Source organism: Manacus vitellinus, unplaced genomic scaffold (genome assembly GCF_001715985.3).
Source record: "Manacus vitellinus isolate BGI_N305 unplaced genomic scaffold, ASM171598v3 scaffold_7_pilon, whole genome shotgun sequence".
Lineage (NCBI taxonomy): Eukaryota > Metazoa > Chordata > Aves > Passeriformes > Pipridae > Manacus > Manacus vitellinus.
Window position 1 is genome coordinate 5,080,395 of NW_021940813.1, and position 24,665 is coordinate 5,105,059.

Here is a 24,665-nt window from a genome sequence, read left to right on the forward strand (position 1 = left end):
AGGACATGGACCTACTGAAACAAGCCCAGAGAAGAGACACTAAGTTGATCCAAGGGCTGGAACATCTCTCCAAGGAAGACAGGCTGAGCGATTTGCCGCTGTTCAACCTGAAGAAGGTTCCAAGGACACCTCATTGCAGACTAAAGGGGGCCTACAAGAGAGCTGGAGAGGGAAATTTTGCAAGAGCATGTAGTGATAGAACAAGGGGAAATGGCCTTAAGCTGATGGAGGGCAGGTTTAGACTAGATGTTGGGAAGAAATTCTTTATTGTGAGGGTGGCGAGGCACTGGAACCTGGAGGTGTTCAAGCCCAGGCTGAATGGGGCTCTGAGCAGCCTCATTTAGGGGAAGCTTCTCTGCCCACAGTAGGTAGGTTGGAACTAGACTAAGATCCCTTGCAACCCAAACCATTCTGTAATTCTATGATTCCAGGAATGTAGAACAGAGCCCAAGGACACATCTATACACAGACTGCTGTGGCCCCAGTTCTCTGGCTCAGGTTCTTCAGCCTGCCTGTAATTATAGCATGAATCACAGGTGGACAGGTTTGGAGGGGTTTTTTCCCCTCACTTTTCTCATTGAAAAAGCAGAGCAAGTGATTTTCACTGATTTAAAATTTATTAAAAAAAAAATTCTCGGAAGGGTCTGTTTTTCTCCTGTATTGCTGCAATTTCAATCTGCTGCTGCTCCGTTTTGATTTAGGTACAAAGTCAGTGCATTCAGTCATCTTTCACGACTGGGTGAACAGGAGCAGGGCTTTAAAATTGCTACAATCAGGAAAGCGATTGCAATCACTAGGCTGTTACGGGAAATTGAGTTAAGTGGAGGAGAGTGCATGAGTGATTGGATTACCGGTTATAGTTCTGCACAGAACATCTATTAAAATCCTGTGATTAGGAAAAGCTGTTCTTGATTAGTAATACAAGGTTTCTGGCATTTTCTGTTGTACATTTTTTATGGGGAACAGTGAAAAACACCATTTGCCATCTCTGTTTCGGAGTCAAATCAGCCTGGATGTACACATGGATGTAGTAGAAAGGCCTTTTTGGAAACTAGAGTTTGAACAAGAGACTTAGTATTTCTGTCTTTAGCCCAGCAATTATATATTCAAATATATTCCAGTAATTCATCCTCTAGCCTGTTCGTCCCAGAAAAAATAAAACTCAGTATTTATACCAGTACACTTTTTTAATTAAAGGTTTAACAGAAAATTCTTCTCCCTCAAAGTTTTACTGTCTGGAGTCTCTCTTGTACTATGAACATGGCTCTCCTTGCATAGCTCTAATCCTACCATTGTTGTCAAAATGCAAATCTGGTTTAAAACATGACTATTAGACCTGCCATAAGTCTTGTCCTTTCCACTCCCACCTCCAGGCTGTTCATTGCAGGATATGTGACACATCACAGTGTGTGGATACAGTCACAGGCTGGAGGTTTCTACATCAATCTGGAGGTACTTTTCAGTTTTGAATATGAACAAAAAGACTTCAACTACTTTAGATCAGAAAAGAATTCCTTGTTTCTGATATGCAGAATCTTTAACAAACAAAACCAGTGAGATAAACTGTGGGAGGCAGCAATTTCTTGACACAAAGTAGTCTTATAAATGGGCTGATTTTCCCCAGATTCTACCCAATAATCCACCTAATTAGATGAGAACAACCCCTGCTGTCACACATCTCCTATACAGCCGCAGAGGAGAGATAAAATTTGGAATTGCACATCCCTTTTCTTGAAGTTCAAACCCCTTCCCTCTGGGACAGAAAGTTTTGTGTTTTAATGAAAACACCAATGACCCTTAACAGCTCTGCGCTAAATGACTATAACATGCAGCTTCATTACAGCTCAGTACTTACATAAGAGCGTGAGTCAGAGTGCATCACATAATTAATGAAAATGCAGAGGCTAAAAAGTAACCTGAAGTATATTTAAATACTCTTACAATCACAACCCACTTTTTAAATTGAGGTGGTGAAATAATGGAGCTTAAGCTGTGCAATCTCAGCACTTGATCACTTCCAGGCACTCAGCACAGTCTCTGTTCCTGTTGTACATCCACAGAAAGGGAAAAGGCAGCGAGTGCTTCACACCATCAGGAGGTGGAACAGCTCCTCTCACCTGTGTACCTGCTGCCCATTTCTCTCTCCCCATTTGTGGATGGAGGATATTTTTATGGCAGTTTGGTGAAGGGAAGAGTAGGAAACCATTTGCAGATGCTGGAAGGCAGAGAGCAGCAAGGCTGCCTGGACTAGAGGAGCCAGTGAGGACATGGGCAGCTGAGGAGAGCACATGCATTTCTCTGGTCCCTTTTAAGCAGTGATCCAGCTGCTGAATGCTCTGTGAAGCACAAGGGAAACAGTTGGGAAAGCCAACACCCACACTGAATGTACTAGAGCATATCTCCTATTGTCACCCACACAGCCAGAAAGTAACCAAGACCTGCATTTCAGGCCCATACTGATGGCCCGTACTTCAAATTAAGATGGTCCATACTTCAAATTTACAAGGGGAATTTGGCATCTATCACCTCAAACAGAAGGGGAGGAGAGACTGCAGTTCAATTGTACCAAAGTTACAGAAGTGCCATCCAGATGTCCAAGAAAATCCTTAAGGACAGTCCCAAACAAAAGTACGAAGAGCAGAGAAATGGCAGGAGGGCTCTTCCCCACCTGCACCTGCTTTTCAGTTTACAGGTGTTCAACCTCCCCAAAAAGGCCAGAACCAGGATGGAGATGAGCTGAACAGGAGTGGTGTTAGGGCAAAAGAGTCATCTGCCTGTGTCCAAATCACACTGAGACCAGTGAGCCCCCCTGAGCTGGTCTCCCTTAACCTGGGCAAAGGAACCCAGGAGCTGAGCCAGACTTTTGGACTACTCCAAAGTGAGCAGAGGCAGCACAAGCCCAGAGCCCAGGACCATTCTCAGACAGCAGGGAAGACACAGCAAGACAAAAAATCCCAGGGAACTGGAGAACCAAGAGAAGATGTAAGAGAGCCCTCAGTTGTGAGGTAAGTTGACCTGAACATGACTCAGCTGTAGGTATAAATTGAGTGATAAAATACTTGTTTTTTCTTAATAATAATAATAAAGAGATCAGGACCAACAATTACAGAAAATATACATTTTGAACATATGTGGATTTTCAGGTGGGCAGGACCTTGAACTAGGGCTGGAGTTTCAGAAATAGAGGGGAAGACCTGCTTATGAAATCAAAAATAGTTTAATTTCTACACTTTAAGAGTTTTTAGGACAAACAAAAAAAAAAGCAGATACAGAGGCATAATCCATGGAGTCCCACCTCTGAAGACATGCAAGGTCTCTTGCATTAGTCGTCACATGTAAGTGATGCCTTTACCTGAACGAGATAATGTGAGATATTCCTGGAAGACCTCCTCATAGTTTGCTGTAATGCATTTTAGAAGAGACAAAGACTCAGCAATGTTTCAGTATTTTAATTTAAAAGACAGAACAGAAATCTTGACAACAGTTTCAAATGTATTACCATTCATCTTTGTCCACAAAACTGAATGTACAACTCACAGTACAAAAATGTTCTCAGCAGGAAACATTGCTTTGTCTAAATTTGGGCAGAACTTAACATACTACAATGCCATTTAGTACTACTACTGTTCATGTCCAGCAGCATAATTAAACAAATTGCTAGCAACAGATTTTAAGCAGAACAAAGGCAGAACGAGGGATATGTGACATTTCATAATTGCTGCAACAAATGACTATGCTTGGCTTTAGACAAATCTCAAGAATTAGGACTATCCTCAAAAATATACACTGAGCAGCCAGGAGCAGTAGCACACAGCCATATATATGTTATTGCCACAAAGTGGAATTGTTGAAATAACTAGTCTAAATAAAAGGCCAAGATGCAGCAAGAGTAAGGTTCAAAAGCAACACAAAAACACCTAAAAAGCAAGTTGAGATTCAGTTTCCAGTGTCAGTGTCAATATACACAGTATAATTGACACTGTATTATTACCACTTATTAAACAGCATTTGCAAACATGAAATCACCAGGCAGGAAATTTATGGGACACAGTGGTAAGGTTCTGGTAGAATGCTTCTCAGCACCTCCTGTTGAGCTGTGGTGAAGGGCATCACTGCAAATCAAAGTCTGCATCCTATTTTGGAATTTACCACATGTTCTACCAACATTTCTCTAGGGTTCTCCAATATTAACATTCCTATGTGTAATAAATAAATAAATAAAAATATAATTTTTTTTCTTACTTAAAAAAATATTTTATAAAGTGCATGGACAGTTTTCAGGAGATGCTTATTTCTGTCATTGTGGCAAAGTGCTGTAAATCAATACTGTGTTAAGGAAGTAAAATTTCACTCTTAACCTTGTCTGTAAGTGGGGCTGTCACTTCACTTCTGCATGGTGCCTCTTTCCAGAAACTGAAGATTAGTGTTCAGGTAGAACCTTCTGGTCAGGGCTATTGAACCAAATGAAGGGATGAAGGGAAGAGAGACCCTTGCAAAGATTCAGATACAACCTTTACTGTCTTGTGTGAATCCACAAACTAGACAGCTGTGGAAATAGGACTCTCATCTCTTTTCCAAAGGTGTAAGAGATCCAAGCAGCCTTTCTCTTCATTGACTCTGTAGAGCAAAATGCAAACTTTACATGCCTGAAGCTGGGCACTGTGCATACTCCTCAAGAAGCTAAAATTATGCCAGGATTAAGCTCAACCCCCCTGTTACCTGTTATCAATTTATACCAGTGAATGCTCCAAGGCTGCTCTGCTGTTACAATTGAGTTGATATTTTGCAGAATACAATTTAGAATAATTGCACTTAGCAGGGCCTAACCGGTAAGGATGAGAAAAATCAAAAATTAATATATAAAAATGCTTCCTTCATGCTACCTTAGCATAATCTGCATTAGAAGAGACACAGAAGAATAACTTTCCAATCTAATGCACCATGATCAAAACATGCTCACCATCCCAATGTCTTCTCTCTTAAATCATCTGCCAAAGCATCCAGCTAGGAAAGAAAGATGAGAAAGTGGCATCTAAAAGGCATCCACAGAAGGCAATGGCGCTTGGATTAGCAAAGGAAGATGGCAACAGTGTCTCTCAGAGTCTTTGCAGCTTTCCTCCCACTCTCACTCAAACGTAACATGATGGAGGTAGAGGAGATGGGGAGGTCATTTCATACCTATTTTACCCTGCTTTTGGTATCTAAACATGCAAGAGCACCAATATTTAGAAGCCTAAAGTTCCCAGATAGTTGACAAATTGAGTAGAGAAACCTCTTCTTTAATGGGTTGAACCCTCAAACTCTCATCACAAGGGGGAAAAGATAATGATGAACACCCTGTACTTACCTTGCTAAAAAATTATGTATCAGAGTAAAATGTGGTTTGTAACATATTTTTTAAAAGCATAGAGCAGATTTCTTCTCCACTGATGCAGCTTCAGTTATTCAGGTCTGTGTGGAAAAAGACTTCAGAAACATAAGCTCTGTTGCATCTATTTACTCAGGGCAGGAGTTTATGAATCAATGGTAAAATTGTGGTTATTTCCTCCTAAAAATTATCCTTGAATAAACCATTCACGAACCTTCAATACCATAAACACAGATAGATGGAAAAGGAAGGCTTTAGTGTAATTCCTGTCTTTCTGTCTTTTTGTTCAGCCTGGTGACACACAGAACATGATGACGCACAATTATAGGCAATTAATTCAAATATCCGGGAAACAAGAAATCACATCTGCAGTTAATCATCTTGTGCTTTTTCCAAACCATAAACTGTTTTTATAGAAGGAGAGAACAAAGATATGAGAGATATAATTAAATGCGACATTTCCCGTAAATCAGACGCTTCCTACAAATGTGCCGATAACATCACAGAGCAGCAAAACGTTCCAAATTGCTCCAGTGTTTATATGATGCTCATCATCTCTCCCAGGCTATGATGGCTGTGATGCCTATTATGTTCTACCACACTGCAGAACTGTCACTGCTAAACCAGGAGGTAATTTCTCTCTGCTACTCCAAATCTCATCATGGCAAAAACCAGCGCCTTGACCAAAATTGCTTCCCAGGTGAAATTGTTCCTTTCATATGCTCAACTGCAGTTGATCCCTGCAGCCTATTCATAGCCCAGCTTGTAATTTCAGGCGTGGGCTCAGGTGATGTTTGGCCCTCTGGAAGGAAAAGGCAGAACTTGAAGTCCGTGTATGCACTGGGTGACACCTCCCAGAAGAGACCATTCATCACAAACTCTACCATAGCACCAAAATGGGCAGAAGTTGAAGCAGTAAAGTATAAACTCTTTTCTTTCTAAGCAAGACCTGATTTAGCTAAGATGTTTATGCTTAGAAGGTTAGGAAGTACCGTTCAAAAAAATTAGACAAACTCTTGTACTCCATGCAAGAGTAAATTCAGTTTAAAATTATTTTAAGGTTTTCAATTTGGCAAATGAAAAAGTGCCCAGTTTGAGGTTCAGCTTGGAGTAGTTTTGTGTTCTTACTATTTTTCTCATTTTCACCATCAAAATGAAACAAAAGCAAACCATCCAAAGCCCAGTGTTCCTCTACAACTCTGGCTAGAATTTTACCTCAAATGATAATTTTCTTTAGATTCAGCAGCTTTATCTGTTTGAATCAACAATCTAGCAAAAAAAAAATATCAAGTTTGTGCCTACATGTCCATGTGATATCATTATTTCCAAAATAAATTCAGTTTTAGTACAAACAACCAAGACAACCTATAACAATTGTGTTAAAGCCAGAGGTAGTTTAGGTGCTAAAAGTTAGGGTTGGTTTTGCTTTCGAAAATACTGATAGAAAAAAATTATCTAATACTTAAAGACAGACTATTATGATCAGAAAAAGGTCATAAAATGTTATGTGCTTCATATTTGTGCTCTAATTTATCAGCTTGCAGCATCTGCAGCACAGAATTGTAGAATCATAGAATTATTTAGATTAGAAAAAGGAAAAGCCAGGTATACTACACTAGACTTGCTTCACTGCCCATTTGGAGCCAAACTTCTGAAGAAAATGAAGAATAAAGAAGGAAAATGAAGTCAGTTTTCTTGAGTAGCTACTGAATTTTGGCTACCAATCTGAGCTTCTCTAAGAGAATTTTATTTTCAAAGATTACTCAATAGTTTGTGAAAACTGTGAGTCTCCAACTGGACAAGAAATACCTCCAATGACTTCAAAAAGTCATATCACAATTTTGATAGAAAATATTCATAGTGAAATAAATAATTTTATTAAAACTCCTATTTTTAACATAAATAAATATTTTCCAATAATATTAGGATTTTAAAAGACTGGTTGTGAACTTCCCTGTAGTTTCCAGCCAGTGAAACAAAAAACAGTATAAAATACCTCAAAAAAAGGACATTAAATTTTAAGGTTTTGAATTCAGCTCTAAACACTTGTATGTAATTGTACAATTACAGATGTCAAAATTTCCTTCTGTAGTTACTTAGCTATCAGTTCATATTCTATTGTTCAGTCTAGATTTCTTGCAATTTCTGGATTATGCAGAATATTTAGATCTCTCAAGTTAGATATTATGGTCTTTTTCTTCACAGAAATATTTGAATATTGGTGTTTTGATCTACAGGCAACAACACACTCTTTGATAGTTTGTGGGTTTTTTCCAGTAATCTACATAAATTTCCATGTATTTCAAATTGTTTCCTTAGTACTAATACTATATTTCCAAAAAGAAAACATTGGAATTAAAAAATAAAAAAGAGAAGAAAAGTTATAGATTAATTTACCAGTACAAATAGAAAGCTGTGTTCTAACTCTGGAAAATCCAGAAGAAAGGTTTTTCTTTCAGTTTCCTGATCTTCCTTTGTCTTATACCCTGAGAAATCACATACCATACAATTATGTTATTATCCAATAGGACAACATGTGTCCTTGAGAAAACATTATAATCCTGTTTCATTATGGTAGAATTAGCCCACAAAAGCTATTCAAAGCAGCATGCTCTTCACAAATAACCTGTGTATCCCAAAGGATGAGGGATCTGAATAGGTGGAAAAGTCACTTTTGGAATCCAAATGGCAAAATTACTGTTGAACAATTGTCATGGTCAATCAGATTAATGATTGAACTGGCCAAGACCCACATATCATTTAATCCACTGTTAACTCACAGAGGGATGTTCAGGAGAAAAAATTCCTGTTCTAGTTAATAATTATTGTGCATGGGCACATCTGAGTGGGATCCCAGACCTTCCAGAGAAAATTCTACAGTTTTGCAAATCATTTTGGCATGTGCTTCAATCTCATTATTTTACTACATGATCTGTTGAATCAAGTTCTTATCTAATTATGTCCAAACCTGGTATATGTCTTATCTCAGCAACATACATAGGGACAGGCATGTGGAGTAGACAGACTCCATCTGTTCAGTGACATCAGAAGATCCTGTTAGAGCTGTCACAATAATATCATATAGTTCTGAAAACTGTTTGAGGATTTGCTACGTTTTGTTTTCATTAGAGCTTCTTTGCTTACATTGAACCAAGTCTACCTTTTATACAGTGCATTAAAACACCCCCGAGAATGCCTGTTCACCAGCACTGCTCACCTGCTGCCCATTTCTAGTGTGCAACACACTCCACTGGCCTTCCTTGGCTGGCTGCTTGGTCCCAAGTGCACCTCTGCACAGCCCAGCAAGTAAACATGGTAAAGAAATGCTGTTTGTTACCCTTCATACCATTATGGCTCCTTAACTTTCAAATACCACAGCACAGACTCACTCTGAATCTGCTTGCACTGTACCAGTGCTGCCTTCTAGGCCATCTTTGACCCAGAAGGAGATATGTAAACCTGGTGTTACTTTTTAAATTACCAGCTAGAGAATTTGCTCATTCTGAGCATCCCACAAGCAGAATTGCTCATCACCTGCACACCAGTCATCAGAAGGGACAGAGAAAGCCAATCCCATCTCTGTACAAGGTCCAATTCTCACTGGCTTCAGGGGAAATATAATTCACACAGGAAACCTGGGTAGAAAATGTGTGTGTGAAAGTGCAGAATGCATTGGAATCTCACTCAGAGCCTTAACATCCGAGAGTACAACCCTTCCCCTTGTTCAAATGGGCAAAGTGGCAAGACCCAGAACACTACTGAAGTCAGGAGTATATGTTGTACTCCTTAGCAGTTAAAGTCTTTCAGAGTCTGCGTTTTCCCATGCTGGATCTCAGCATTAATATTCCCTCCACTGGAACTCCTGGACTGTCAATCATCCTCTGCCAGAGGTGCTGCTCTTCCCCCTGAGAGTCCATCCAGTCAACCTCCTTGCCATTACTTACACCTGAGAATTACAAAAACACATTTTGGCATATTAGGAAGCAGTTACTTAATATCACTGCTCATTTGCTAAAACACTGTACAAAAAAATGCTGAGCACTTTACACTACCATCTTACAGGGAGCTATAGTGAAAACAGGTAGCTCCTGGAAAGCACCAGTTTGTCATAAAATTCCTTTGTGGCACAAGACCAGGGGCATATAAACCTTCCCACTCTGCACTACAAGCAACTTTTTCCTGACAGAGGAGGAATGGATTCACACCTCTTCCAGGTCATCATCGGTGGAAAGGCTGCTGCTGGATAAAAGAAGTCTCCTCCTTCTCATTGGGATGCTAAGGAACACTTCAAGGTATTCACAGTTCTTCTAGACTGTGCAGAAACACAACTGGGCACACAATTTTTGTGTCTCACTAAGTAAAGGAAAGAACTAAATTATCTATGCTTATCTAAATTATCTATTACACATTGCCTCCTCTCCCTTATCAATTTCCCCAAGTTCCCATATACTTTCCAAACACTGTAACATTTCTGTCCTTTCCACACAAGTCATGTGGGGTGAGGAAGGAGTAGAGCAAAACAAGAAGAGCGATCATGAGTCAGATGGGACCTTACCATTCCCAGTGCTCAAACGGACACCTCCCAAAAAAATATTGCTGGAAAGTGACTCCTTGTCCCACACAGTCAGTTCCAGGCAGACGTTGTGTATATCCCTTGAATTCAAGCCACTGAAGGTGAAGGTGTGATTCCACTGGGGGTTCACGCTCTTTTTTACTATGGGAGTTTTGTGTTTTGTAGCTTTGCTGTCATCTGGGAGCAGGTACCTGTGAGGTACAGAAAAGGAAAACTGAATATGTAAATGGGTTGTTGCATAATATTCACAAAGAGTTACAACAATGTAAAGGCTCAAATGGGATCAGAACCCCATCTCCCCACTAGTATTAAGTTGAGTATATACCTGAAGTACATATTTTGCATTTGTGCTTAATTTGTTCCTATAGTTACAGTGTCAGTTATCACCAGCAGAAATTGGAATTAGGTCTCTTTGCCCCAAGACTTGGGTCGCATCCACATATTTTTTATTTCAGTGAGGCTAAATATAGACAGAATCATAAATCATTGGCTAGAAGGGGCCTCTGGAGTCACCTTGTCCAATGTCCCTCTCAAAGAAGGACAAGAGACCCTCTAGAAGGAAATGGAAATGACTGATAAGGAACTTGAGCAAGTTAGCATCATAAATTTGAGTTGCCTAAAGCCCCACTGAGTGCAGAAACACAAATGCTGACAACTTCTTCACATTTTACTTGTAGTGGAGAATTCCTTTAGTGAAACTGAAAGAATTTAATATTTTAATTGAAAAATCAAGTTTTTATAGTCTTTACCTTGACCTTCTTCAGGAAAGTTGATGGAATAACTATGTGATTGCACATAAGTACTAAAGGGTCAAACACACAAACAAATTATATCGCTAGACCTCGATCAGGTTTTCTGTGTAGGCTTTTACTTGACAATAAACATGAGCTAATTTACTGCAGTGGGTTAACTGTGGGCTCCTTTATGTTGTCAAATTACCTCAAGCTGTAATTAGAACACTGCAGAACCTCAAATGGTTTATGGCAACTCCATTATGCTTTTGGCCACGACACATGACAGACCAATAGTCCAAGGAAAACAGAGCCCCGTTCCACTCTACTGAGTAATCCATGTCAACATGTTAGTGGAAGTGTTTTCTTTTGCCAAAAGTGTTTTATAACATCAGGTACATCAGCAACTGGATGCTTATGTTTGAATGGTTCTGTTTCTTGACTCAGAGGTATACAAATATGTTTGCATTTAACCCCTGGGACAACTCATACCTCTCTGCCCCTATTCCACAGCATCCTTCTCTTCAGCATACAATTTCAAGGTGCCAGTTGCTTTTCAGGGCTGACACTCCACTCACACACATATACAGATATATTGAAAAAAATTGGGTCAGACGAAATATGATTCGGTGCAGCCATTAAAAAAAGGTGGAGAAAAAAAAAGCCACAAACCCTTTCACAAAAGTGTCAGATGTGCCTCCTGATTTCACTGCTGTTAAATTCTTTGCTTCTTTGATGAGGACTTCTAATATACCTCCAGATGGCAGGTGAGAATCTCCTTTTTTTCCTTTTTTAAAGCTCTTCTTTCCTATACATAGAACAAAGCTGCAACATCATCATCAGCATCAGAAATTATATATATACTGTAAGACTGATTTGGAAATATGAATTGTCTTGGCTAGATTTTTTAAAATAATTTACTGCAATGGGATCAAAACATTCCTTATGAGAAGATTCTGATTCTCTATGGGTAGAGAAAATAGTAAGACAGGAGCAGAAAGGTCACTCCATATTTGATAAAGAACTTGACCATGTAACTAGCTATTCTTTGCAGGACACAACAGCGTGTCCCATCTGAAGTCCTGTGAGAACATAAGTATTTGTGGATTACTCTGCTGAACACAAAGGACTCGTGTGCTGTAAATCCTACTCGCTTTACAGAATCCGCTTCCACTGCTGATGTTAAGGCAGCCCTGGACCATAAAGCAAGCTATAAAACCTTTGTCCCAAAGCTTAAATCCAGAAAGAAACCAAATGTATCCTATGTGTAAGGATGCACAGCTCCTCAGAGACCATATGAAGGACAGAGTACTCACTGACACGCTACTGCTTTCAAAGAGCAGCACAAGGACATGTGTCCTTGCTGCTGCTGCAAATTCTAAGAAGCTTGTCAGCAGGGATCATACACCCTGATTCAGTATGAAAACATCAGAAATACAGATCAGGAGAGATGCTAAAAGATATTAATTTAAAAAAATGCAGACAGCATATCTGGACTCAGCAGACAACAGTCAGCTTTTAAGAGAGAAAACCTTACTGCTAGCAGAGGGAATGTCATCTGTCCAAAAAAAGGCAAAGAAAGATATCTGATGTATCTATCAAATCCAAATGCTAACAAGCAATACTGTTGCTAAGACAGTGATTGCTTTCACTTCAAAGGACTGCGGTTCCTCATGCTACTACAAGGCAAAGAGCTAGTAGCTATTTTCCCCTGTTCATTGCTGACAAAAATAATGATTCACCCTAAAGAACTTAAATTAAATTTCGCAGGACTAAATTACAGCAGTAATACAGTAAGACTGAGCAGAGGAAAAATGGTGTGAAAAAAAGAGTGAAATTGAGGAGACAGCTTAACGAGAATTAAGCATCAAGGACTAAGTGAAGTCTATTACTTTGATCAGCTAAACACTGTATATAACTAGCTGAACAAAGTACTCACAGACTGTGATGCGGACAATTTATTTCTCTGTGACTGCCCTTGACTATGTTATCTAATGTCTGGATTTTTTTTAGTTAGGTCACAGACACACAACAGCCCTTGACTGCACACTCCCCTTATCTCCCCTGAAGTTCAGTGCAAGTGAAGAGAATGGAGCAGGAGAAACATATTCATGGTTCAAAATTTCCACGGATGAACACAATTAGCATATTTAAGAATGATTTTAATCTTCACTAGTACCATTACTTCTCCCCAGGTGAGGATTTTTAATACTCAGAGGGATGCTATATTATAATGCTACCATTAATGTTTGTTTTACCTTGAAACTGCCCTAGAGGAAGCATTAGGTTTCTGTCTGGGGGAATGTAACGTAAAACAACTGTCAGCTCTCCTTTATATTGAAGTCCAAAATCTGTTGCAACCTCCACCTGAAGAGAAAACAAACAAACCAGCCAAGGTTAATCATTCATATCTCTCCTTTTGATTTCAATTTTGTTATACTAACATAGTGTTTGAAACAGTTCTTAAACATATCAAGACACACCAGGCCACTTTCAGGTAATTAGACATTCCAGGTTGAAAGCACTCATGCTTTGGAAAACTTTCCGAGCCAGGGAATGCAAGCTCTCAGAAAAATAAACCCATGTGGCATTAGACACTGTTCAGTGAACATACAGAGGAGAAAGTTATCTAGCATGAATAAGTGAAGCAAACCAACAGCAAAAAAACCCTTAAAACTTATTTCTGGGTATATAAGCTGTAGCTGATTTAAGCTGACAGTCATCCCTTATTTCCTCCAGTCAAGATTTTAAACTGCATTTAGTTTCATGTATTTTAGAGAAGTCACTCCTGAGTTACTCTTGGAATAGATATGTGGGTTAAAGAGGTGAGGGGGAGCAGACTACAGCTCTGAAACAGAAAAACTTCTTGAAAACTGTTGTTCTCAATGTCCTTTTCCTTTTCTACACAGCTACAATTTCTACATTTCTGCACCTTTTTGCTTTATAAACACTTGAATCTTGCCCAGGAAGAATGCATTCAGTGCTCCTCAGACCATCCTTGTTAAAATAATGTTAGGCCTTCACTGGCAGCGTGCTGAACTTCCATTCACATTGTAAGAAATTAGAAACTTCATTTTAGAACAACAGGTGTAACACAGAGGGAGCTGCCCGTGGCAGGGTGTTTGGAACTAGATGACTTGGTCCCTTCCAACCCAAGTCATTCTACAAATTGATTTCTGTCCATGCTTCAGTGCTTAGGTTTGGGTAGCAGTAAATCTTCCTGATCTCCTCACAGGGACAAAGCACATGTGTAAAGGGAAAGGATCCCTCCAGAACTGAAAAACACACACCAAGGCACCACCTGAGCCTTAAAGAACTGTTTGTAGATGAATGTCTGATCTGTGACTGTATTTCTCTGAGATGCATTCAGCTTGTTTGCTGACCCCCCAGAAAGGTCAAAATTCTATTAGCAAGAGAAACAACCAAAAAAATCTCATCAGAAATACATACAGTGATACACACAGAGTCAGCATTGCCTTTATATCATAGATTCCAGGTTGAGGCACTAACCATGCTCAGTGGGGCTAAGTCTGCACCCAGGGACGGGACAGAGAACAAAGCAGTTTTAGTGATAACAACATGGCCCTTTTGTGACTTTGAAGCAGTTTTGCAGCAACACAGACATTGCTGCACTGACTAAGGAACACAGTCTTCTCACACCAGTGTCCATTGTCAGCTGCTACTACAAAGGACAAAAGAAAACCTGTAGCAGATGGCTGTGGAATAATTTGCACAACATCTACATTTTACCAGTCGGGCAGCTCACTTATGGTCTAAATTAAGCAAGTTTGGGATCAACTTTCCCATAAAGGCAGCAAGGATTAATTTGTTTTCTGTTCTGCCAGTGGACAAGAAATTATGTAAGTTCTAATATCAGAAAAAATTTATCAACCTCTCCCCCAAACCCACATACAACATGACTCTAGACTCTGTCCCCTCTTTAACCACAGAATTACTTTCTCTCCTTTTTCTGATTTAACCACATTCCTCTTGAAAACAGGCCTTTCAATGCTCATAGAAGGAACATGTCTTAAAGTCTCCAACCTTTCCACTAAAGGAACTAAATGATTCATGACAGAACAAATAAAGCACTGTAATAAAACCTGGGAAATGTTTCACTGGCATTATTCCATTGCTGTCTCTATCAGGCAGTTCATATAGGAGAACAGTATGTCATTTGCATGTATTTTAACCAGTACTTTTTAAAGAAGTATTATACTTGCTAATCAAAGACCCTAGCAGCGTTTTAAGTTCAGAAACATTATATATAGCAACTTAGGAGGCAGACAAGACCGATTCTGTGTTTGCTTTCTTTGGTAAAAATGAGGTAATTTAAAAATCTTTAATGAGTTTGAAAATAACAAGACAGCACCTTCCAGCTGAAATTGCTGAAATGCTTAGCTACTTTACTACTTTTTTTCCTGAGCAGGAAAGCTTCATGACTCTTTTTCAGTCTTTTTCTTTTTTTTTTTTTTCCCTGTTAAGATTAAAAGAAACCACCCATACCCACACAAATCCTCAAAGACTGAAATGAGGTGACAGAGAGACTACTGCACGATAAGCTCAATTTCAGACCATACAAACTGCAAGCAAAACAACTACTAGATGTGTGTGTTACTGTTGTAGACAGGTGGGTACTAAATAAGAGCAACACCTGACATCAGTCAGAGCTGTGACGGAGATGGAGTAGACATTTCTTCTACTTCAAGAGCAGATCCAAGAAAAGTGATTTAAATGAAGCAAGCTTGTAAGAAGAGGACGGTATAATCATGGCCTGAACACAGTGCTGGCTGAAACATGTTTGCCATCACCAGCCAATTCCTGTTCCTGGTCTCACCTGGTCTTGTCCATGAAGGAAGAGCTAGTGGTCATCCCCATAAAGTAAACTGAACTAGAACCCTGCCTCTTATAAAGCATGAGGTGTATAAGTGTTCAAAAGAAAGATCAATTTCCATATATATCTTCTGGCAAATTATTTACCAAAAATATAAATTTGTGACAATTTAAGTGTAAGCCTTGCAAAGGGCTACACCTAGAAATAAATTATACAACAATTGGATCCCTCTCCCACCCGAGAGAAAGACACAAACCAAACACATTCTCCTGAAACTCCAAATATAATACCATTTCTTTACACAGAACAAACAAGTCATGAGTCAATTTGACAACGTTTGTTGTATGCCTCATATTTTTCCACAACAAGAAAGATACATTTTCTGAAATGGTAGAATTCCTGGGGATTAAGGCTGCTGCAGGAGCAAGCAAGGCAGAAGCCTTTAATCCTCTAGTTTACAGTAGGTCTTCGAATCTTTTCCAAAAATAAATACCTTTCCCAAAGCAGGTGGTGCACTAGAGACAGGAGTCATCCTGTCCTTCATTAAGTACAACGTTTCACAGACCAGTTGATTTGCTGGCTGAGAAGGCTTATCAGGTACCTTTCTAGTTAAGGTGAATGAGAGATTAAGAAGTCATTTTGTGACAGTTGAAAGGCGTAAAGCACTTCAAATTGGAAAAAAAAAAGTCTGTTTCTTCAATAAACTCTTAGAGGTTGGGTAGGGAGAGTGGTAGGAAAGCTCTTTGTTTTATGTGCTATTTTAAAAAAATAATCTATTTACTAGGTCATTTTTCTATTGCAGTTTATTACAAGATGAACTTATGGTTTATTTATTTTTTTGTTGTTGTTTTTAAGTAGCCAATCACATGTGAAGTTTTCATGAAGACTTTAAAACCAGTAATCCTTCACTGAATAAAGAACAAAGATTTTTTTTTTAATTGTCATATTAGACACTCATAAAGTCCTGCTTTAAAAACAAGTTCCAAAGGAAAAAATAACTAAATGTTGCTAAATTTGCTTCACAGCACTTTCACCAGCCCTGGAAAGCCTTACCTTGGGCTGGAGCACAAACCACTCATCGCCCTGATTTTCGAAGTTCCAGGAATCGAATGGAATTTCCACTTCCCCAAGGAAGCTGTTGCGTCCAAATCTGTCATAATGCCAGACAGAAAGCTGTAGGGTCCTGGTTTCCAGCTGTGTGTGACTGATGACATACTACCAACAGAAAAAGAGAAAAAACCCCTTTCAGAATAAGCAGAAATAATAGTTTCCACTGAGCCTTTAGCAGCTATAGCTCAATTTCACAGAGCCCACAGCAGCTAACAAATGGAGCATGAAAAAAGATTTGTTTTCCATGCAAACAAGATTGAGCTAGCCAGAAAGCTCATAATGTTAATGTAAAATCTATTTTCTTTGCTGTATGCATCCTGTAGTAATTTATGTTACTATCACAATTATGGCTTTTTTCCCCTATTGTTTACTGGGTATTTATGGCTATAAAGTAAATTATGATGCTTAAAACTATGATTCTGTTAATTCTTTACAAGTTTATGCAAAAGAAGCAGATCAACATCAAAGTTTGGTTCATAAGAAGAAAGCCTATTGGTTCTTTCATCCCTAAACAGTGTCTGCTGAACACTACTTTATAGAAGGCATCCTCTCCTTTCCAGTTTTATCTCTGTAACTTATGAAAAATTGTTCTGGAAGCACATACAACTGCATCTGCAAGGCATGCACTGAGCATATCAGTCTTAGTAACCATTGTTGGTTTTGAACACTATTAAAAAACTCATCTGAAAAAGCATTATAGTCTAGCAAATACACAGAAGATTATAAACATCTGGAATCTAGCTCTGCACACTCTGCTTTTAGCAAAAAGCTCATTAACTCCCTGAAATTCACTCTTCTCGTAGTGTTGGCTGAAGAAACCCAGATGCCTTATTTTTGCATCAAGAAGAGTGTCTGAACAGAGACACACACTCTCCAAAAGCTGAAACAGTCGAGTCAGTTGGCTGTTAATGTATAGATGTTTCTACAAAGCTTAATCCCAGATGCCAACACAGTTCCACTGTGAGAAATGTCAAATGGAGTAAAAGTCAAAGAGGGAATATACAGACAGACTGAGTTACTTTTCTTTTTTTTTTTAAACAGGACTTTCAGTTGGGATGAAGAGATGTAGCCCTTGCTTACCTACCCACAATTCAAGCAACCCCTTTTTGTGACAACTTGTATTTTTCAGGAGTTTCTAGGTCATATCCTCACCCAGTTCCCTACCAGCAAACATCTTTAGTGGTATGTTACTTGCTAAATTAAGTCTAATACCTTCTTTTTTCCAGTTCAGGCAAGTCTTAACTTTACTATATACCATTTAAAAATAATGCTATAAAAGAGACTCTCCCTTGGCAAGCAGTCCTGCCAGACCAAGTGTGTGTGTCTGCAAAATGGTTTTGTAGCCAGGTTAAGCCGAGTATACTGGCCAGGGAACATCTATTTGTCTCTATTATAAGAAACTTATTTAAAACATAACTGAAACTACAAAAGAAATATTTCAGGAGAAACTAAAAGTGGTTTCTGGCCTCATGACAGCCAGTTGGATAACTCTCTTCAATTGACAGCAAAGGGAATAAATCAGGAGCCTTGAGTTCCAGGTCCCAGACAGGCAGTGAACTCTGCTATTCCCACTGCACCACAGAGCCAGGGAGGTGAATAAGAGGCTTGTGAGGAGCTCAGAATAGTTCACCCTGTGTAATGGACATGGGTTAAAGGCAAGGAAACAAAGGACATTGTGCTCCATCAGTCCTGAAGGAAGTAATTCATCTTTATCTTTTGCAATAGAGAATGAACTTTGCCACAGCTTTTTAGGGAGGCTAGTAGAGAAACAGTTGTTGATCTTTTCTTATCAAAGTCAGTTCTGCTTTCATAATAAATTAAAGCCTCCAGAAGATTTCAGATCTTACTGCAGGATGTTATTTTTCTCTTCAAAATCAGTTAGATGGGAAATTTGAAGGTAGCTTTACTCCAGCATCAGGCACACAAAATCTTTAAGGTGCTTTTAACAACTCTAAGCTCAGGTTAGATGGGAACATCAACAGTTTTGAAAGAGATCTATAGAAACTAATAGCTGTTTTACCTGTAAAGGGGAGAACCAACCAAAAACAGCTCTTTAATGCTGGAAGCCAGAAATCACAGCTTATATGTTTACTAAATGCTTTTGCTTAAACACCCTCCCTTTTGAGGCATCTCTTCCAGATTCTAATCCCCATACTGGAACACATATAGAAAATACCTTTGAGAACAAGTGAAACATTCATCACAGCCTGAGAGAGAGACTGTTCTCACCTTCAGCAACTCATTAAATTCTGGATTGGTGCTGTTACTTTTAATTTTGGTCTTGCGCTTACTTTGGCGGGACTTATCAGGCAGAAGGTACGCCTTGACATATCTGCAGATCAAGCAGTAAATTATTAACAAGGAATAAAAAATGGCCAATTTGAGCAAGGACCTGACATTGCTGCATCAGCAACACACATGAGGAAATTAATTTTTTCAGTATAAACAGTGTAAATGTGCAACAGAGATGAGAAACATGGAAAGATATAGTCTTTACCTGCAAACATAGAAATGTTAGTCAGACAGGATCAGAATAACAAGAGGCAGAGCTAAATTAATTTACTTATCCTCAGAAATGCAGCAAGCTCTCCTAACACTATCCCTTTCACAGTATACGATTAATGGTTGGTTACATAGGACAAAGAACACACTAAAGTGAAAAGAAAATTAAAAACTTCATAACTTAAATACAACATAATTACTTATGATTAGAGGCACTAATTATTACTGTCTGATGAGAGAATTTACATTATACTGAAAACTATAATGAGAAACTCAGAAAGCATAGTACTTGCAAAGTGAGTCTATGGATGCATGAAAACAAGGTTATCTCTATCCCTCCCTCTCATGACTCCTCTCATGTACATTAGTTTTGATTCTAGAAGTAAAAAAATTGATGTTACCTCTCTATTACTTCATATTTTTGTCCTGTTACTATTAAACAGGTTTATAATTTAAGTAATCATATTGTTTCCCCAGAGCAGGCACATGTTGCCCTAAGAAGCACATGGAAAATGCACTTCCCATGGGGAACCCAAACCCAGCCATCACTGAAATGCAGGCTGGTAATTCACAGGCTCATATCACAGCCCCAGATTACAGCGTGTGATGTGGAGAAGGACATCCCTAGCAGAGTTTAAGGAAATTCTTCTCAGTGCTTACGGATCTGTCCTTTGCTTCTTCTCATCTCCAATGGCCAGGTTTCTGCAGCTCTTCACCAGGATGTTGAGGGCACCTGTTTTGTAGATGTAGTTGATATTGAGAAGGATTTCACCGCTGACCTTCACGTTGCCATAGTCACCAGTTTCACTGTATACACTCAGCATGCTGTTAATGCTTGTCTGGAGGGGGAGAGAAAAAGGTCTTGGAGGCTGAAACACATTATTCTTTTCCAGAACCTGCTTTCTTCATGCAGCTACAGCCATGCAATATTATCACACTTGTTAGGACTTGCTATGAAAACACATATCATAGAATAGAAATACCACAATTTGGTGTAAAAGGGAATGAGAATTAGAGTTAATAGTAGTTTAAATGTCTAGACAGATTATGTTTTTACATGCAGGATTCAAAAATCTGTTTATAATCTTAGTTACCACCTTTTAATTAATGGATGAACTGAAGAGTAGACAGGCTACATAAATTGCAAGCTCACATAGGTTCCAAGCAGAAAAAAAAAAAAAAATCACCTCCTGGCTCATCTGGTCACCTAAATTTTACTGATTACCATAAGACAACTACTGACAGAATCCTTAGAAAAATGTATGACGATGCTTCCCGTATTAGAGATGGTATAAAACCCTATTTGTTTAAAGTGCAACCCACCTCTCATTAGCAATTTTGTAACAATGAGTAAAATTCAAACCCCACCATTTCTGCAATTTTTGTAAAGCCAAAAATGTTGGCAATAATCCCACAAATTTTCCACTACAGCATAATATATCACCCCCCGATCCCTTTTTCTTCACAGTAATAAGATGTAGAGTATTGCCATGAGGATTTCCTCTTCCAAAAGTTTACAGTTAGGAAAGAACTGAATATTTCTTAAAGAAAATCAGAGCAATATGCACACTGCCAGAACATTCAAGAAAGCTGGTGCACATTTTCTTTTGGGTCATCGAGCAAGATTTCTCAAAAACATATATAACCATCAAAATTCTACAACATAGGACCCTTGCAAGGCACACAGGTAACAGTCTTCAAGAAAAAGGGAGAAAAGAGAGATAAACCTTTAAAGTAAGCTAAGCAGAGGATTCAGGAGAACTCACAGTGTCACCGTCTTTTTCAGGCACATTTAAATATGTCCACTTTCTGTCAGAGCCTTCTGGGGAGTTCTTTAAAGAAGGCAGTGCAAGAAGATCAAGAGAAAAGAGCATTAGATTGCTGCAATAAGAATAAGTGAAGTGAGAAATCTTTACCTATACAGACAGGAAAAGGAAGTTTATATTGCAAAGCCATAGTGAGAAAGGAAGAAAAAGGGTATCACCAAATCAGAGAAATGCTGTGTTTTCCATATATTTCAAGTATTGAAGGATGTGTTGTTCAAGGTAATTAAATAGAAATGAGGTGTAATCTCTGTATCAAACTAAATGAGTTCTATTTTAGACCACCAACTCAGCAGATTTGGATTCATATTAGATTATATTTGGATTTGTTCTCATTTACATGTGCATGAAGTCAATCCTCCCTGGAGCTACTCAAAAGCTAAGCATTCCTGTAATTGCAGCATCAGTGCCTCTGTACAGAATTACAGTTTCTCTGTGGAGTTCAGAAGAATAAAAGACAAATGTACAAAAATGTTGAAACATGCCACTCTCTGGGAAAAAAAAATACAGTATTTAGTTATTGGGGGAAATATTTTCCCTCCTCTACTTGCTAGAGCAGGATCTGGAAATCTCACTAAGGACCTCAAGGGAAACTGTATCTTGATCTACCTCCTTCCTTACCAGCTGCAGGGAAGAGCACAGTCAAGGGAAGGAGCCACACAGAAAGAATTTGTCTGTGGCAAAACCCAAATCTCCAAACACTTTGCCAAAGGGCCCTGCAGCACAGAAGGCTGGAGGGATAAACTGTTCTATGTCAATGTGGTAAACAACAACAGACATGAAAAAAATTATTTATATAAGCAATAATTACCCATGAAGTTAATTTTATACACCATGAAGGAATAATAAACAGCAAAAAATGGGCTTTTATTGTATTTCTGCTGGCCTTCTTTATCCTTAATTAAAAAAAAAAAAAAGAAAAAAGTAAAAGGTTTGTCCTTTTAATCCTTTCTATAATTGGCTGAAATTCCACAAAGAGAATTGCATAAAATTACTGGAAAATTATCAACACACACCAAAAAATGTGTCATATTTCCTTCTATTCCTAACATACCTTGAGCTAAATTTCAGCCTTTAGCATTTATGCATTTCCACCTCTGGCATACACGAAAGTGAGTATCCTTGGACACTGCTGCCTTTGAAACTGTCAGTGAACTTAATAGTTCCAGCACATGCTGCAAAATGCCTAAATTATCCCTGTAACAACTTGTATGCCCATTTCAGAAAATAACAAGGTTATACCAACACAAGGAGGTGGATGAGTTGTTCTTTACTGAATCCAAATACATTTTTCCTCAATCCTTAGGTAAGCAGGCAGCAAGGGATAAATAATTGAGAAAAAAACCACAGCACAAAGTCCTAAACAAATAGTTGACCTCTGATCCTAGAATGTATGCATACACATTTTTGAACTGTTTACAAACCACAAAGAAAATTACACAAATTTAATAGGACTTTATATACTTCACTTTCTGCCCCTATCCCTCCACAAGACTGTTCTGTAGCATTTACACAGGCCATTACAATGTAAAATCCTTAAGAAATATACTCATATTCCAGTTCCATAAGTAGTAAACAACAATCAAACACGAAGGATGCAGAGCCTCATTTTAGTACCTCACTAAGAATTATGTTTGTTTTGCATCATATCTTATCGCTGCAGTAAAGCACTGGAACCATTTAGTCTTCCTGATGTGATGGGTCTTGACAACACCACATAAATATGCTTGGGAAAGAAATCAGTGAAGGATACAGGAAAAACTAAATACATAGTTCATGTATTAGCACTGGGAAAACACAAAGAAACATAAAATTATGACATGCAATTTCTCTTCAGTGATGCAGTTTCCACTTTTATTTTTGTTCACTCATGTTGCAGGTAGATCTAAAGTATCTTTTACCCCTTGTAATATATCTTCCTTTTGCTAAAATGCCCATTTTCAGACTAGACGTACTTAACGTTAAATTCTCGGATTTGAAAAAAAAGAAAGAAAAAACAGGAAAAAAAAGGGGAGAAAAACTGTGCAGTTAGAAATTACTGTGCATTAATAATGTTATTTCAATGTGACTCAATAGCACACAGTCACTTGAAAGACAGCACATGAAAAAAAAAACATACAGTGAAGAAGCTCAAGGGCTTAGACGGTAAAAACAAGAGAGATGGGGAAATGTTGGTAACTAGTAACACACTTAAGGGGAATGAAGAAAAAAAAGAATCTGTAAAATTGACCTGCTGTTACAGGGAGAAGCAGTTTGCCATTCGCAACTTTGCCATTAACATAGCATGCAGTGACATTAAATATCATGTCATGGAGAATAAGGAGAAGCGAAAGCATTGAGATGTGAGATTATCTCAAACCTACAGCACTGAAGAAGCTGCACTCTGCTTGAGAAAAAGGTCAGAGGGAAACCTACAGCAAAGGACAAACCCAGCATAGAGACAGAACACTGCCTACAGCACAGACGGAGGGATCTCCAAATGCAGTTCCTCAATTAGTGCCCAAATCAGAGAAAGCACTTGAGCACCTGCAACCCTCCCATCAATATTCACAGGAAACAAAAATTATTTTTTTCTATAAAATCCACGGGACCAGCAAGCAGTGGATAATATGAGTCATAGTCAGCTTTGGCTAAGTGGGTCTAATTAGACCAGTATCAACAGGCTAGATGTGCTCAAGTCTGATTTGGTACGAAGAGTTGCTCGTCTCTGTCATGTCTGTTTCTGTGAACTACACAAATTAGAAGGAAAAATGGTCTGGACATGATCAGATCTAAGACATCAAAATGCTTTGTGATGGTAATATTCCCAGCCTTTTCTCATCTCCATGCAAGCCAAGCTTGGGTTCAGCCATCTCCATCTCTTTGGGATCAAGAACGTAAGCAGGGATTCCCCGGGCCCTGCTTGCATGGGGACTAAAGGGGATGTGATCTAGAAAAGACATTTCAGTGGTTATCGTCATAGAGCAAATTTTCTCTTCTCTTTTAATATACAGACTCATCACCTCTCTTCAAAACTTCAACACTCTCATCCTACCTAGTTTGTTGCAATTTTCTGATACTGTCTATGCTGTCCAGAGTTATTCTTAGACACAAGTCATGAAGAAGAGCAGCAACAGAGAGCTCCATGACTTCTCTGAAGATACTATCAGTTGCCCACAGATCCCAAAAAATGAGGTATACAGCAGGTAATAAACTAGACATGTTAAAGGCTACTTTTATCATCCATTTTCTTTCCCAGTGAATAACAGACAGCATAACAAACTGCACAAGGCTTCTCATTCCAATTTTGTTGCATCTCAAAAATGCCTGTTACAACCTGAAAATGAAGATATCCTTTTGTTGTCACCAACCCAAGTCCCCAAGTATTTCCCTCCTCACCGTAAAGGGAAATACTTTTCAGATGTGGGTGGCATAGCAATCATGTCATAAAGTTGGCTTGGCAGGTGGACCATGATGGGTGGTATGTATGCAAACACACAGACAAGTATTTGTGTCCCAAGAACCTGAACAATCAGAAAGTGATTTGAGATGGAAGATCCCACTATAGCATTGTTCTCTTAATTTCAATTAAATTAAGATTAAGTGCTCCTCTGCAAAGCTGAGCAGTCACTTACCACAGACACCTATGGTTTGCCTTCCCCAAATGTAAGCTTGGTAGTAGCCTGAGCATGTGAGGAAATCTTCTGATGAGTATGAAAAATAGTTTTTTCATGCACTGCAGAGA

At 38.7% G+C, this 24,665-nt stretch overlaps 1 protein-coding gene across 1 annotated transcript in view; it reads right to left on the bottom strand.

The window, feature by feature from the left end:
• Nucleotides 1-3,434: 3,434 nt before the first annotated feature.
• SYTL5 (synaptotagmin like 5) overlaps nucleotides 3,435-24,665 on the bottom strand; it is a 59,396-nt gene continuing 38,165 nt past the window's right edge. The window contains exons 9-16 of the mRNA XM_029964825.1: nucleotides 20,885-20,950; nucleotides 19,779-19,957; nucleotides 18,846-18,948; nucleotides 16,560-16,721; nucleotides 12,931-13,039; nucleotides 11,345-11,480; nucleotides 9,924-10,132; nucleotides 3,435-9,314 (exon numbers count right to left, since the gene is read on the bottom strand). Coding sequence (XP_029820685.1) covers nucleotides 9,172-9,314; nucleotides 9,924-10,132; nucleotides 11,345-11,480; nucleotides 12,931-13,039; nucleotides 16,560-16,721; nucleotides 18,846-18,948; nucleotides 19,779-19,957; nucleotides 20,885-20,950 — 1,107 coding nt within the window. The 3' untranslated portion in view covers nucleotides 3,435-9,171. The remainder of the gene's footprint in view (nucleotides 9,315-9,923; nucleotides 10,133-11,344; nucleotides 11,481-12,930; nucleotides 13,040-16,559; nucleotides 16,722-18,845; nucleotides 18,949-19,778; nucleotides 19,958-20,884; nucleotides 20,951-24,665) is intronic.